At 39.3% G+C, this 15,678-nt stretch overlaps 2 protein-coding genes across 2 annotated transcripts in view; one reads left to right on the top strand and one right to left on the bottom strand.

Moving 5' to 3' along the window:
- Positions 1-15,678, bottom strand: part of LOC110027433 — a 65,176-nt gene that overhangs the window by 43,125 nt on the left and 6,373 nt on the right. The gene's annotated exons all lie outside the window — the stretch shown is intronic.
- LOC110027386 (RNA demethylase ALKBH5-like) lies at positions 8,247-9,544 on the top strand. Its single transcript, XM_020728784.1, has one exon. It carries the CDS (start codon positions 8,247-8,249, stop codon positions 9,252-9,254), a length of 1,008 nt encoding a protein of 335 aa, XP_020584443.1. The 3' UTR covers positions 9,255-9,544.

Genomic DNA, 15,678 nt, shown 5'->3' with positions numbered 1-15,678 from the left:
CCCTTAGTGGGTGGTAAGAGATTGCCTACTGTTGCGTCCGATCTGCGCACTAGGGTCACTACTTCCCTTCACCATACTGATGCCATCAACAAGACACCCCGTTTCCGGTCATCAGTATCTCAAGGGAAGGTTTGGAAGCCTAAGGGCGCTAGTCAGAAGTCATCAGCAAGTGCAAGAAGCTCTCACCCCAGGGAAGAGCCCAAATCCAGAATAGAAGTTGTCACACCGAGATCTAACACAAGTACAGAGGTTCACCAGGGTCCACCAATTGATCTGAAAGTCATTAAAGGAGATTCAATTGAAGGCACCTTGGAGAAACTTAGGCTTGACATTGCAAAATTATCAAAAGAGCAACAACAAAGGGATAAAAATAAAAATTTGAGTTCGATGGATGATATGGAAGAAGAAGATGCAGAAATTCTTGTTTTTGAAACTCGAACCTCTTCATCGCGTGATGCCCCAAAGCCTGCGGAGGCGAGCACTCATGATGAATTACGAAGGAAAATCCAAATACGAGATGAGCAGATGGCCGAGATGGCCAGATGGCCGAGATGGCGCAGATGGCCGAGATGGCGAAGAAGTTGGAGGAGACAATGGTTGTTGTTGCTACATTGCAAAGTCAGCCACGGTTTCCATTAACCATTTCTCCAGAGGTGAATAGAGCGAAAGTTGTGCCCGTTTCAGAAGGAAGAAATGACCCTGGCCCTTCTAGCAGAAATCATCCACCCGAAAGAGAACCAGTTGAAGTTTTAATACCAGAAAAGAATATCCAACAAATGGTAGAGGCACAGGTTCAAAAAGCTTTAGCTCAATCAAAAGGAGGATCATCAGTCTTAAGGGGAAGGCTATACACGGAGGAAATTGATTTGGTCCAATATCCAAAAGAATTTGTATCGCCAGTTTTCAAAATATTTGATGGAACAGGAAACCCTCGGCAGCATGTTGCACACTTTCGAACGAGTTGCTGCAACGCGGGGGGTAGTGAAGCATTGCTTTGTCGTTAGTTTGTAAATAGTCTTTCAGGGGTTGCTTTTGACTGCCGAGTTGCCTAACGGCTCAGTGAAGACTTTTGCAGAACTAGAGGATTTATTTATCAAGAGGTTTGCTGGAGCTCGGCACCATATCACCATTGGTGATCTTGTGGTAGAGTGACAAAAACCAAATGAAACTCTAGTTGACTACATCTTGCGATGGAGGAATTTAAGTATGAAATGCGAGCCGCAATTACAAGAACAACATGCACTTGGAATCTTGCTCAAGAGTATACACGGTCCAATAGCCTTCATGCTTAAAGGATTTACCATTAAAACGTTTGAAAAGTTATTAAGTAAAGCTGCAAGTTTACAAGAGGATGTTAAGCAATTTGGATTCCCAGAGAAAACTGATAAATCAAAACCAATGAAGACATTTGAAAAGAAAACTGGGACGGTAGCAACAGTGGATAGAGGTAAACAGCCAATTCAGATTCAAGTTGAACAGCCTCGATAGATTTATCAGCGTCCGCAACAGAATAATCAACAACAAGCTCAGCATTCCCAACAAAATAATCAATATTATGGTCAGCGACAGTTTCAGCAGAGATCTTACAATACTGATATGGGCCAGACTCCGCCCTTGCCAGACAAAATGAACAGAAACTACTCTTTTAAGGATGAGGCAGTGTATAAAATGTTCCGAAATTTGGTGAAGAGAGCTGAGTTTACATTGCCAGAACCCAAGAAGCCAAATGAAGTTGATAAGAAAGATCATCCAAACTATTGTCCTTACCACAGGCTAATTGGACATACCATAGAAGACTGTTTCAGCTTCAAAGGTTGGTTGGAGAGAAATTACAAGAATAGGAACATAATGATCCCGAAGGAATATTTGAAGGAGCCTGAAAGAGGGTCCATAAATATGATTTCGGTCGAACTGGTTGATCTCCACACGGCGGATGATGAATGGAGTGTTGTATGAACCAGATCTTCAAAGAAAATATTAAATCAGATTCAAAAAGATACAAAATGTGACCGCACAAACATCCATTCAAATTCCACAACCTGTAGAGCCAGAACTATCAGTCATATCAAAAGAGGAAAAGAAAAAGAAGAAAGAAATTGTCAAAGAAAAAAGGATCAACATTGCAAAAACTAATGTGAGAGCGCATATTCTCGAATGGTTATCTCGGATGCGGGGGAAAAATTCCTCGAACAGATAACCTTGTACGATTTTCTTTTTACTCCTCCGGGAGTTTGCAATGAAGAGATGATTGATTTTGGCTACGTTTTTACTGTTTCTGGTGATGATTGTGATAACGTAACTAACGCTCAATCTAATTCAAATTTCGATCCTTATGATGATCCTCAAATCATACAAAATCGCAACGAACTCTTCAATATGGCTAGTGAAGAGACTAATGATACAGGCTATGATAGTGCAGAAAGTGAAGCACCCTCCTTTGAATTCCGAGGAAAGCCAATAGCAATTGAATTGGAAGCTTCAGATTCAGAAACATCTTTGGAAGAATGGGTGGCTGTAGCAAAAGAGAAACCACCGGGTCCAACTCAAGAAACACAAGAGATAACAGAAGTGTATTTAAGAAGAGGAAAGGTATTACCGCCAGTATCGGATCCAGGGGCGAAAGGAAAACAAATGCTTACCCAAAATGAGACAACTCCACCAGTGGAAGAATTGCCTACTCAAGAAGAAATTGGAAATACGAGTAATAAAGTGGAATACAACGTTCTGACACATCTTAGAAAGTTACCAGCCAAGCTAAGCATTTATGATGCTTTGATCCTGTCAAAGGAGATGAGAGAGGCATTAATCAAGGCTCTACTTGATCCAGATATTTGCTTAGCCCATTTGGCCAGCGACTCCTTGGATGAGGCCTGTTCGTTAAAGGAACAAACCAGTGTGACTTTCACAGACGAGGATTTGTTGCTTGGAACTGCCGATCATAACCGACCTTTGTATATTTCAGTTAACATCGGAAGATTCATGCTCTCAAGGGTGTTAGTGGATCCAGGAGCGTCAATTAACATAATAAATCTACGGACTTTAGCATATTTGAAAATTGACATCCATAAGCTCTCCACCGATAAAATGATGTTAAAAGATTTCAACCAGAAAGGAGAAGGGGCTATTGGAATTATAACACTATCTATGAAAATTTGTGATCTAGTAACAATCGCAAAGTTCCATATCATTGACTCAGAAACTTCTTTCAATGCCCTACTGAGTCGACCTTGGATTCACGAATATAAGATGGTCCCATCGTCATTGCACCAGTGTATAAAATTTTTTGAAGAAGGACGAGAGCGATGCATTAAAGGGGACTTGCAGCCATTCTCAGTGCATGAGATCGGAATTCATGAAGATGCTGCTTACTATGCTCCCGTGAAAAAAATAGTTTTCTCCAGAGATGCCGTACCAAGAAAGGTTGACTACCAGAGCCGAGTAGTCGGGTGCCGGTTCAACGATCTTCCACCATTCCTCCGAAACGAGAAATTGGAAACTCTTTTAGTCCTCGCATCCGAGATCAAGGCCGGGGACGAGGCCGAGGAAGAGTTGGGAAGATTATTGAACAAAGGAATTCGACTATCAATATTGAGTTAGAAGAAAGCTCAGAAGAAGAAGAGACCGGAAAGAATGCAATGGTGATACGCCAGAAGACGCCAAGTTTTGAAATTTCATTGGAAGAAGATGAAAGAGATGAGTACAAGTCAATGTATGACAGAATCAACCACTACGTGCAGGTCGTGGCCTTAACTCCCATTAATTCTCAAAAAATTAAGGGTTTGGAGGTCAAGGAAGTGCGTGGTGGGGGATTAAAACCGATAAAGTTCTATCGCGGTTCTTCTAGTTCTGTTCCTAGAATTGATGTAAATTTGGAGGAAGATGTTTCAAATGAATTAATGGAACTACCTTTTGATTATTATTCTCCCTGTGTTAAGAAACTTGCTCAACGTGGCTTAATACCAGACAAACTATCAAAAGACAGGTTGCAACTTTTTGAGGAATTGTGGAATAATAAAAATCGAGATCCTAAATCAAAAGAAGGCCTTGGTTTCGGCACGGTAGGGCCACTCAGTGACGCAGAATTTTGCTTGGTTGTTACTAGTAATCCCAATGAGTGTTGTTTTGAAGAAGAAGATGATCCTGATGAATTTAGATTAGAAGATGCTCCTCCAGAGTTCGAAGAGGAAATTAAGTCAACTGTTGATGAGTTAAGAGAAATAAATCTAGGGTCAGAGGAAGATCCTAGACCAACCTTCATAAGTTCTTTGCTCAGTGATGAAGAGTCTACAGATTTAATCGAGTTATTGACGGAATTCAAGGATTGTTTTGCTTGGAGCTATGAGGAGATGCCAGGTCTATCACCAGAGGTTTCAGTTCATAAACTCGGAATAGACCCCTCCATAGCTCCAGTAAAGCAAGCTCCCAGGAGGATGCGCCTTGAGATCGAGCAGCAGGTCACCGCTGAGGTTAAGAAATTGATAGAGGCTAATTTTGTACGAGAAGAGCAGTATCCAACATGGTTAGCCAACATAGTGCCAGTTAGAAAGAAGAATGGTCAGATCCGTATTTGCGTGGATTTCAGAGATTTAAACAAAGCATGCCCGAAGGATGAGTTCCCATTACCAATTCCAGAGCTAATGGTAGATATTGCATCATCATATGCAATTTTCTCATTTATGGATGGAAATCAAGATGGCACCGGAAGATGCAACATTTACAGCTTTCAGAACTCCAATTGGAATTTACTGCTACACCGTAATGCCATTTGGATTGAAGAACGCCGGAGCAACTTATCAGCGAGCCATGACGAGAATTTTTGACGACCTCTTTCACAATCAAGTCGAATGTTATGTGGATGATTTGGTCATTAAAAGTAAACGGAAGAAAGATCATTTGTATGATTTGAGGATTGTCTTCGAACGATTGCGACGATTAAATCTCAAGATGAATCCCCTAAAGTGCGTCTTTGGTGTCATTTTTGGGAAGTTCCTTGGATTTGTTATCCGTCACCGGGGGATCGAAATCGACCCAGAAAAGATTAAATCGATATTAGAAATGCCACCCCCTAAGAGTTTAAAGCAGTTACAATCTTTTCAAGGGAAATTGGCATATTTAAGACGTTTTATTTCTAATCTGTCAGGAAGGTGTAAACCCTTTTCGGCACTAGTAAAAAAGGACGCTAAGTATATCTGGGATGAGAAGTGCCAAAAGGCTTTTGAAGAAATTAAGCAATATTTAATGGTGCCACCTGTGTTGGCAGCCCCGATTTCAAGTAAACCTTTGATACTTTATACTGCGGCTTTGGACGACTCTCTTGGTGCCCTGTTAGCACAGGTTAATGATGAAGGGAAAGAAAATGCCCTTTACTACCTGAGTCGTCGTCTGATTCCGACGGAAGTAAAGTATCCACCTATCGAGAAGCATTGTCTAGCTTTAATCTTTGCCGTTCAAAAGCTTAGGCATTACATGCTCGCTCATAAGGTCCAACTGATTTCAAGGGTTAATCCATTACAATACTTAATGACTCGACCAACACTATCTGGAAGATTAGCAAGATGGTCAATGATTTTGTTGCAATTTGAGATAACATTTGTACCTCTTCGCGCCATTAAAGGACAAATTTTAGCGGATTTCCTCGCGGCGTATCCTTTACCAGCTGATTCACCTCTCAATGATGATCTACCAGATGAGCAAATTATGAATATACAACCCTCCAATTCTCAAATTTGGAAAATGTACTTTGATGGAGCTTCATCATCACAAAGAGATAAAGATTCAGGGACAGTAATACCTGGCAAAGCAGGAGTTGGTCTGATATTCATAACACCAGATCGAGGGTTACTAAGGTACTCCTATCATTTAACAGAGCCTTGCACGAATAATGGGGTCGAATATGAAGCTTTAATCGCCGAATTGGAATTAGCAATTTCAATGAGAATAGCGGACATCGAGATATTTGGTGATTCACAACTCATTATCCAGCAAGTGGCAGGGCAATACAAGATTCTGAAGCCAAAATTGAAACAGTACTTTAATTATACAATGAAATTGTTGGAGCAAATCTCAAATGTAACAATATACCAGATACCGAGAAAAGATAATGCTCATGCGGATGCTTTAGCAAAACTTGCAAAAAAGTTAGCATGCCCATCAGAAAATTCAATTGATATCACTGTAGAGGGACGACAAATACTTTCTAAAATCAGCATGGATGTTCTACAAAGGCTTGAAATAGAAGAGATAGTGGCTGCAGCTGCAGAAGATGCTGATGATTGGCGGGAACCGTTCATAGAATATTTGAAGTCCGGAAAATTACCGGAGGATAAGTCAGTGGCGCATCAGATCAAGAAGAGAGCGTTGTCATACGCTTTAGTGGACGATGTTTTATATAGAAGATCCTTCGATCAAATGTGGCTGAGGTGCCTGAGCAGGCCGGAAGCACAAAAGATCGTCAAGGAGGTGCACGCAGAACTGTGTGGTGCTCATCAGTCAGGCCCAAAAATGAAAATGAAAGTCAAAAGAATGGGTTACTACTGGCCGACGATGATCACTGATTGCATGAAAGTTGCCAGAAGTTGCCACCAATGTCAAATACACGGAGTGGTCTTGCATCAAACTCCGAATGTGCTGCACCCTACAGTAGCGTCGTGGCCGTTCGAGTGTTGGGGCACAGATATTATGGGCTCGATAAACCCTCCGTCGTCAAAAGGACACTGTTTCATTCTCGCAGCAACAGATTATTTCTCAAAATGTGCAGAAGCAGTACCTTTAAGAGAGGTCACAGCGCATCAAGTTCTTCAATTCTTTAAATCTCACATAGTGTATCGTTTTGGTGTTCCACGAAGGGAAATCTCTGATAATGGTTCAGCATTTAAAAGCATGAAGATCAATAATTTCATCAAACGACACGGAATAGATTGGAGATATTCTACCATCTACTACCCTAGAGCAAACGGATTGGCAGAGGCCTTTAACAAAACTCTCGTGCAGATTCTGAAAAAGACATTGGACGAAAATAAGAGAGGATGGCATGAGCAGTTATTAGAAGCTCTATGGGCATACAGGACGACTGTCAGAACTCCAACTCAAGCTACGCCATATTTACTTGTATACGGGTCCGAGGTCGTTCTTCCCTTAGAAGTTCAGTTACTTTCTCTCAGAATTGCAGTAGCCAACAAGATTACAACAGAGGAATATGCTAGACTCCGATTGGAAGAGTTAGAAGCCTTTGAAGAAGACCGTTTAGCAGCACAACAGAATTTGGAACTCTACCAAGCCAGGATGATCTATGCCTACGATAAACTGGTCTGCCCTAGGATTTTCAATATTGGTGATTTAGTCCTGGTTCTTAGGAGACATATTCTTGCACATCGTAAGATAGGGGGAAAATTTGAGCCAACCTAGGAGGGACCATACGTGGTCGAAAAAGTTTATTCTGAAGGGTCTTATCAGTTAGTGGATTGTCAGGGCGAAAGGTCTATGCTCTCAATTAATGGAAGATACTTGAAAGAGTACTACGCGTCGTGACGTTTTAGGGGACCCGGTTGCAGGTCCTATGAAACGCAGATGCGTTAACTTTTAGTAACTGGGTCCAAGAATATTGTAATAAAATTAACAAGACAAGATGAATTCTCATGAATAATAATAAGTTTTCTTTGTTTTTCCCAAATTTAAACATGAACTAAATCACTTTCTAAATAATAATTAGTCATTGTTCTTGTTCATTTGATTATCAACGTGCTGACGTTTCTCCTGTCTTTTACAGAGAAATGTCGAACGAAAGACTGATTTTCTATTTTAAGAATGACATAAATCTCGCATTAAACAAGGAAGAAGTGGCACAGGGAGCCATCATTGATTTCGACTTGAACTTTGAGCAACTCAAGTTGGAAAATGAGGGGCACCTGTTAAGTGTGGTCAGTTCAAAGGAGATGGAAGGTTTGAAACCAGTACTCAGTTTTAAAAGTAAGGAAGTTGACACCACTGCAAAGAAAAGAAAGCATGAAAATGGAAAGGAAACCCAGGAAAATGATGATGATCCGTCAGGAAGAGTTGGGCAGATGCGGTCGATAGTTTTAACAGCAGAATGAGAGCTCATCAGCGCTCTAACAAATCTGTCGCGAAAAGTACCGTTGACCCGCACCCAACTCAGGATTGCCAGTCGAAATAAGCGCAGAGCACTCGTACAGTTAGCGGCTGAGGAGACGACTTCGAAGCATGATTTGATTTCTCAAAATAAAGAAGAAATGTCTGAGCAAATAATCGAGAATGTTCCGCTTCAAACTGCTGCAGGAAGACAGGTTCCACAAAGTTCAATTCTGGAGACCACTTTGCAAGAATATTCCCTAGCTGGTTTTCATGATGAATATATGGAATATGATGCTTCTAATGAAGAATGTGTTATAATCCCAGCAATTCAGAGAAGTGAGGAACATCCAGATGTAGAGTCATACATCCCGCAGTATGTGCAGCCTAAGAGATTGCAGATAATTTCTGAAGAAGAACTCGCAATGTTCCAAAAAGTGCGAAAGCAAAATTTTGAATATTTTGAAAAGATACGAGGCAGATACGTCAATATTTTGGAAGGATTGGAATTGCATACTGACGTCTTCTCCGAAAATGAACAGAAAAGAATGGTGAAATATATTTTTGATCTCAGAGAAAGAGGCCGAGAAGGCCTGTTAAAAGGGAGGACCTATTCAGAACCCCGAAAGTGGATGAAAGACAAGAGCAGGATCACAATTCAGTATGGATGTTGCTATAATTATGCATATGATAAAAGAGGAAATCCCCCAAGGATTATTCGACATGATGAAGTTGACCCGCTGCCACCGCTTATGAAAAGGATGATAAAAATGATGGTAGAATGGCGTATTTTACCGGTACATAAAGTACCCAACAGCTGCATAATTAATATTTATGAAGAAAGAGATTGTATACCGCCTCATATTGATAACCACGATTTCGTGAGACCCTTCTGCATCGTGTCTCTCATCAGTAAGTGCAATATAATGTTCGGAAAAGAGATACGAGTGATTGGTCCAGCTGAATTTCGTGGAGCAATGGAAATTCCTCTTCCTGTTGGCTCGGTCCTGCTTCTCAAAGGAAATGGAGCAGATTTGGCAAAACATTGTGTACCGGGGGTTCCGCAAAAAAGAATATCAATTACTTTCAGAAGAATGGATGACAGTAAGGTACCGTTTGGATATCAGCATGATCCAGAGCTCGAGGAACTCCGACCCTTGGAATTATGAAACAGGCACGCCTCAAAGTGTATGTGAGGGGGACTTTTGTTCCAGAACATATCTTTGTAGGAGGGGTTAGTTTCTACATAACTCCGAGAGGTCAGAAGGATGGATATGACATTAAAAGTCTACAATTTGTTTCGAGCAAGATCACTTTACGATTGGATTGTATCCCGATATATCAGACTTTGAAGGATCAATGAAGATTTCTTTTTGCCATATGATGCGATTGATTTAAGAATGTTAAATTAAATGTTAATTCAGTCTTGCAATGAACATGAAACGATGCAAAATAAAATAAAGAAAGCATCTAATATAAAATGGATTTGAATATATATATATATATACAGTATATATAAATTAAATTAATTTTGAATTCCTTAAATTTTGACGTAAATCCCTGTTAAAGGTCCTCTTTCGACGTAAATCCCTTGTTGGTCATCTTTTGGAGTAAATCCCCTGTTGGTGACCCTCTTTCGACGTAAATTCCTTGTTGGTGGTCTTTTGGCGTAAACCCCTTGTTGGTGGCCCTCTTTCGACGTAAATCCCTTGTTGGTGGTATTTTGACGTAAATCCCTTATTGGTGGCCCTCCTTTGACGTAAATCCCTTGTTGTTGGTCCTTAAATTTGGCATAAATCCTCTGTTGGTGGCCCTCCTTTCGACGTAAATCCCTTGTTGGTGGTCTTTTGGCGTAAATCTCCAGTTGCTGACCCTCCTTTGACGTAAATATCTTGTTGGTGGTCTTTTGGCGTAAACCCCTTGTTGGTGGCCCTCCTTTGACGTAAACCCCTTGTAGGTGGCCCCCTTACCTCCTTAAATTAATCTTTCCACTCGATTAAATCGAATGCGGCAAACTTGTGATAAATCGTTTCATTCTCAACTCATTCGTTCACAAAGTCTCTCTTGAGTTGTGGGTTCCTGATTGAGAACCCAACTCAAATTTAATTTCATATCAAATACTACCTTTTCTTAAACAATTCATTGGTTTGTTGGTCGCTTCGGTAAACACCAATACGCGTGGTGTGCTTGTTCCGCACACCACACCTATTGGGGACCTATTGGGGGTCCATTTGTTAGGGGGTCCATTTGTTAACCTCATTTTTGTGAGGTCTTGTCTTCTCCTCCTTAGAGCCTAGATTTTAGCTCTAGAAATTCTTATTTACCATCTTAGAAAACTAGAATTGAGACTCACCCTTCTAGAAATTCTAGCCAATTCCTATTCTCCTTTGATGTTTAGCATCTTTGGCACAAGACCATCGTCTTATGAGCGAGCGGTTATGGATTATTTTGCGAAGACTTAAGGGATATGGTCCAAATAAGGCCTCAAGCCTTAGGAAAACATCGTCACGACATTTTTCGTCACATACACACATTAAATACACAAAGTTCACGAAATTACACGAAATTGGACTTCAATTAAGCCCAAAGGACGGGTGAAAATGCAAACTTCTCCGGTTGACCTCCGACGACAAATTGGACAGCGTCAACGCGTCCGGGTACCCATTTTGGTAGGAAAGGGCACCCATATTGTCATATTTTCGACACGAGAAAATTGACACGCAAATCGATGAATTTGTCAAAAACGACTTCCGACGGCGAAACAGACTGCGCCGGAATGTCGAAATTACCTAAAAGGGGTGTCCAATTTGCAATTATTTCACACAAATTAAAATGCACAAATCAAATTTTACTTTTTGAAATAATTAATACTTTCATACTTATATTATTAACAATCTTAATTATAAACCCTAAACCTTATTTACGGCTACACCCGCACGTCTAAAATCCTCGTTCGAGCGGTTCGATCCCGCGACTTCTCGCCCGTGCCCTAGCTCCACGACAGATCCACCACGCGACGATCTTCTTCTCCAGCGATCGCGGTCCATTCGCGTACGCGGTCTCTTCGATTTCTGCTCAACCGAATAGCTTCCCAATGGTGGAACTCCATCTGGTCGGCTCTTCCTCTGTCCTAGGTTGCATTTCCTCTTGCCTTAAATCTTTCTCCTCCTCTCCCCTCACTTGATTTGCTGGCTATGGTGGCTGGTGGGTGGCTGCTCTTCTCCTTTCTTTGCTTATAAAGTCCCATTTGGGGAAAATTGGGGAGGTGCTGCCAAAATCTTCTCTAATTTCAATCTTACTTGTTCTTTTCATCCTCTGCGGCCTGAGGGTTGTTGAAAATTTTGAAAGAGAAAATAGAGAGTTTTTGAGAAAGGGGAGATTTTAGAGAGATTTGGTATTTTTCTGCCCCTATTCTTCGTTGTTAAGAGGGTTACCTCTTTCTGTTGGGGAGGAGATCTTCTTCCCCTCTGCTGTTCGAGGGTCTTGAGGCTTGGATTTGTCGAACCGTGAGCTGGAAATCGTGAAGAGTATTTGTAGACTGCTGTTGGAGTGGTTTTCTCAAATCTACTTTAGTCTTTCTTTGCTTTAGGTTCGCATAAAGAAAAGGTATTCTCCTCCTATCCTCTTTGTTACACTATTTTGGATGGCATGGAATATGGAAGCATGTCTTAGTTTATTTTGAAATTATATATGTTAGATTCGGTGAAAAGAAAGCATGTTTGGGGCTCATTCTATGCTTCTCTTCCTACCCCTCTTTGCTAAAATACATGCTGGAAATTGCATTTTACTTAGCTTATTTAATATGTTCGGTTTGGCTCTTTTGGGACCGAACCATGCTGAAATTCTTTGATACTTCAGTTCAAATATATGCTATAATTCATTTTGATGCTTTGGGAGGTTGGTTTTAAGGACCAAATTGGTTTTATCAGTTTCCTGTTACCTGTCCCAAATCGAAGCATATGCAGGATATAAATTTTGGGTTCTAAAATTTTATGGAACCTGGCTCTTAGTGGTTTTGAGATGAGATTTGCCCCTCTGGAAATGCATGTTAGAATGGATTATCAAACTCCTTTATTACTCATGTTCAAAAATGAATGATTGACTCAAGCTCATCTATTTCATGCTATCTATCACTGTTTGAAACATATGTTGAAAATTTTCTCTATTTTGCCGCTGTCTTGGTTTTCGGTTTTGGTTATGCTGGATTAAATGTTAACTGAAAAATTTTCTATATTTTAGCACATTTTTTGAGGGCTCGGTTTTAGCTTCATGATAGCTGGAAATTGCATTTTACTTAGCTTACTTGGTGTGTTCGGTTTGGTTCCTTTTGATAGCACGTCTTGGTTGAATTCTTTGCAGTTTTAGCCATTTAATGGGCTCGATTTTGTTCCTATGTTGGAAATCATTTTTATTATGAATTGAAAATTATTTTTTGGAGCCCATATTTAGTTTATCTTGCTGCACCTTGATAGAATACATGCAGGAAATCATGTTTATGAACTGGAAAAATGCATTTGGGAGCTCATTTCATGTTCCTATTGCTCCCCTTCTGCTGTAATATATGCTAGAAGTTATTTTAAATGGTGGAAATTACATTTTGGGGCTCTCATTTTGCTTATTTTGCTGTCCCTTGTTGAAATATATGCTGAAAGTTTTATGTTAGTTTTAGCCCATTTGATGGGCTCGGTTTGGACTCTTTTTGGAATCAAATTCATGCTCGAAATATTTTCTGTTTTGACCCATGTGTTGGGTTCGGTTTGGGCTTCTTTCGAATCAAATTATGAATGAAAGTATTCTCTATTTTGGGCTCATATGCTGGGCTCGGTTCGTCCCTTATGGAGCAATGAACCTCTCAGGTGTACAGGTTTAATTTACATTACAGCATTTTATTTTAAAGCATGTTATATTGTTTTCATAGTCTGCTATACTGCTTCCCTAAAATGTTATGTTCTTCTTTCAGCATGTTAGTCTTTTCTCTTTACTATACAGTGCATTATTATTTTTTTTTCACACAGTATGCTTAGTTACTTTGATACATTATGTCTTAGTTTAAGATAACCTAGTGGTTAGGAGCATGTTCAAAAACTAAAACTAAGCTAGGAGGTGCTACTACGAGGAGTTTGGAGCAAACATCGCGGACAGCACGACGAGGAACAATTTCCAGGTGGATCTGCAGCAACGAAACATCTTCACATCACATGAACACATACACATCACCTATTATTATCTTTAGTTTAAATAACAACCTATACGATCACTCTTTAGGCTTTTTGTACAACTCTGTTGTACAATTATAAGTCCTAACGTTTTAGGATTTCGAGGTTACCGTATGGTACGGTGTAAATCCTCCTATCTTTTTAGGCTATTTGCACAATTCGATATTGTGTAAACATAAGTCCTAAATCCTAAATAATTTGCAGGATTGAAATATTAAATTATATCATTTCAAAGACATAAAACCAAATATTAGGATAGTTGGGACATCTCCGGGGTTTCTCCTGGATCTGTAATATCCCCTATTTTTCTTCACTTTGGATTTTTTAAATAATTGTTCTTATTTTGAATCTTTCCCATTTGATTTTCCTATGTCCAACCGTGAAAACCTAAACTTTGAAATCTTGAAAGCAACACCATCTGATCTTAATCGAGAGTTTTCTTAAGTGATTTCGATCATTTAAGATGTAATTAACTATAGGGGCTTGCCTCTATAGGGAACCAGGAACCCAGATAAAATAAACCCTGTCTAATTTTTTATGTTAGGTAGGGGAACTTGTTGGCCTTTTTTTTTATAAAATATTTCGCATACCAATATGGATGTCACAAATTATTTATTCTAAGTAATTGAATCCCTATTACAAGTAATATATTTATTCTTCGGGATAAGTGTATTACCCGTAGTATTGTATTCAATCATCTAAACTACTTAAATGTGAGACCCCTTTGGTCTCACCTATTTTAAAATTAAAATGTTACTTTTAAAAATCAAAAAATGTTATATTTATATTTAAATTATTTTCAAAATCACAAAATCATTCACTTTTTCAAACCAACGAAATTAAAATAAATAAAACGGCCGACACAATGCTAATGTTAATAATAATCATTTAGCATAGCAATAACATACATCAACCTTAATATCAATTTCAATTATGATATGCTTCTGCCAAGAGAAATGCTGCTCCCAAAATAGCAAAGATTACATGTCACATTAATTTTAACCCAAAGCGCCAAAATAAATGCATTTACTCATAATATATAATCAATATGAAGAGATTTCAAAACTTCATTGTTATCGTAAATGTTCACAAAATTTGTGACAGAGCAGGGCTCCACACTACAAATATTTTGAGATGCAGGCAATTTAAAATTAGGTTTTCTAATGCAACTAGAGAGATGCATTGAATCTAGATCACATGATGAGAACTCGTGCTTCATAGATTAAAAGACATTAAATATGCAAAAAAAATTATTTTATTTTTATGCAAGCAAAAAAAAGAAAAAAGTGAAACTCAAACTTTCATACAATGATCAAATAAAGTAACAAGAAATCCAAAATTGGAAAATCAACGAGAAATACACCTAGTTAGCCATAAATGTAATCAAATTCATATTAAATTTGAATAAAATCAGGAAAATTAACAAGCCAATTACAAGATAATTAGAAGAAATTAAATCAGAGAGATAATCTAGCAAAGTAAATGAAATCAAGGCCTCACACTAATACAACGAAATAACATAGCCAAAATTATGTGCTTGAATTTGTATAATACTCAAAAGAATCACACATCCAACTTGCACAAACCAGGGTAAAAATTGGAAGAAGAATTTTTATTAGGTTAAAGCTATTCATTTACATACCTCAGAGCATTCATTTATATAAACTTCTTCCTTAATCCGGTAAATACTAGTCACAAGATCATTCCAATTTGATCCTAATTTATATTTATCCAAAAAAAGAATTCAAGTAATGTTGACCTCATTTTTAGTGAGGTCTAGTCTTCCTCTTAGGGTTTAGGATCTAGCCTTAGGGATCTCCCCTTGACTATCTTAGAACCTTAGAAATGGGGCCCGCCTTGTTCTAGGAATTCAACCCGCTTCCGTCTCCTTCTGAAGTTTCGCGTGTGTGGTATCAACTTCTAGCACTTAGAAGGATGAAACCAACAAGAGGAAACATGAGGAAACTCAACAAGAGGAAACTCAAAAGGGATTCCCTATAGGACCTTCCTGAGCCTTAGGGTGGCCTTTTGCACAATTCGCACTCCCACGCACAAAACTTTGTCATTCGGAGAGTCGGCGCGTTCGATCGTCTCGATTCACGTTGTCTGCACTGTTACTTGTCGAATGCTCGAGTTAACTTTTTGAAGTGATCGATCGCGGGTCGAAATTTTGTAAAATTTGAATTTTGACGCGTTTTTGACCCGATTGTCGACGAAGTCGTCCGAGCGACCCCGGATGACAAAACGGACTACACTAGCACGTCCGGAGCGTCAATTTTGCCTAGGGAGGACACCCATTTTGTTACGTCGTCGCGCGCGAGTAAATCGAATATAATTAATATATATATGTATATATACATGTATATATATATATATA

Source organism: Phalaenopsis equestris, unplaced genomic scaffold, assembly GCF_001263595.1.
Source record: "Phalaenopsis equestris unplaced genomic scaffold, ASM126359v1 Scaffold000428, whole genome shotgun sequence".
Taxonomy (NCBI): Eukaryota; Viridiplantae; Streptophyta; class Magnoliopsida; order Asparagales; family Orchidaceae; genus Phalaenopsis; species Phalaenopsis equestris.
Note: the sequence above shows the minus strand (reverse complement) of the source record. Positions and strands in the feature narration are given on the sequence as shown.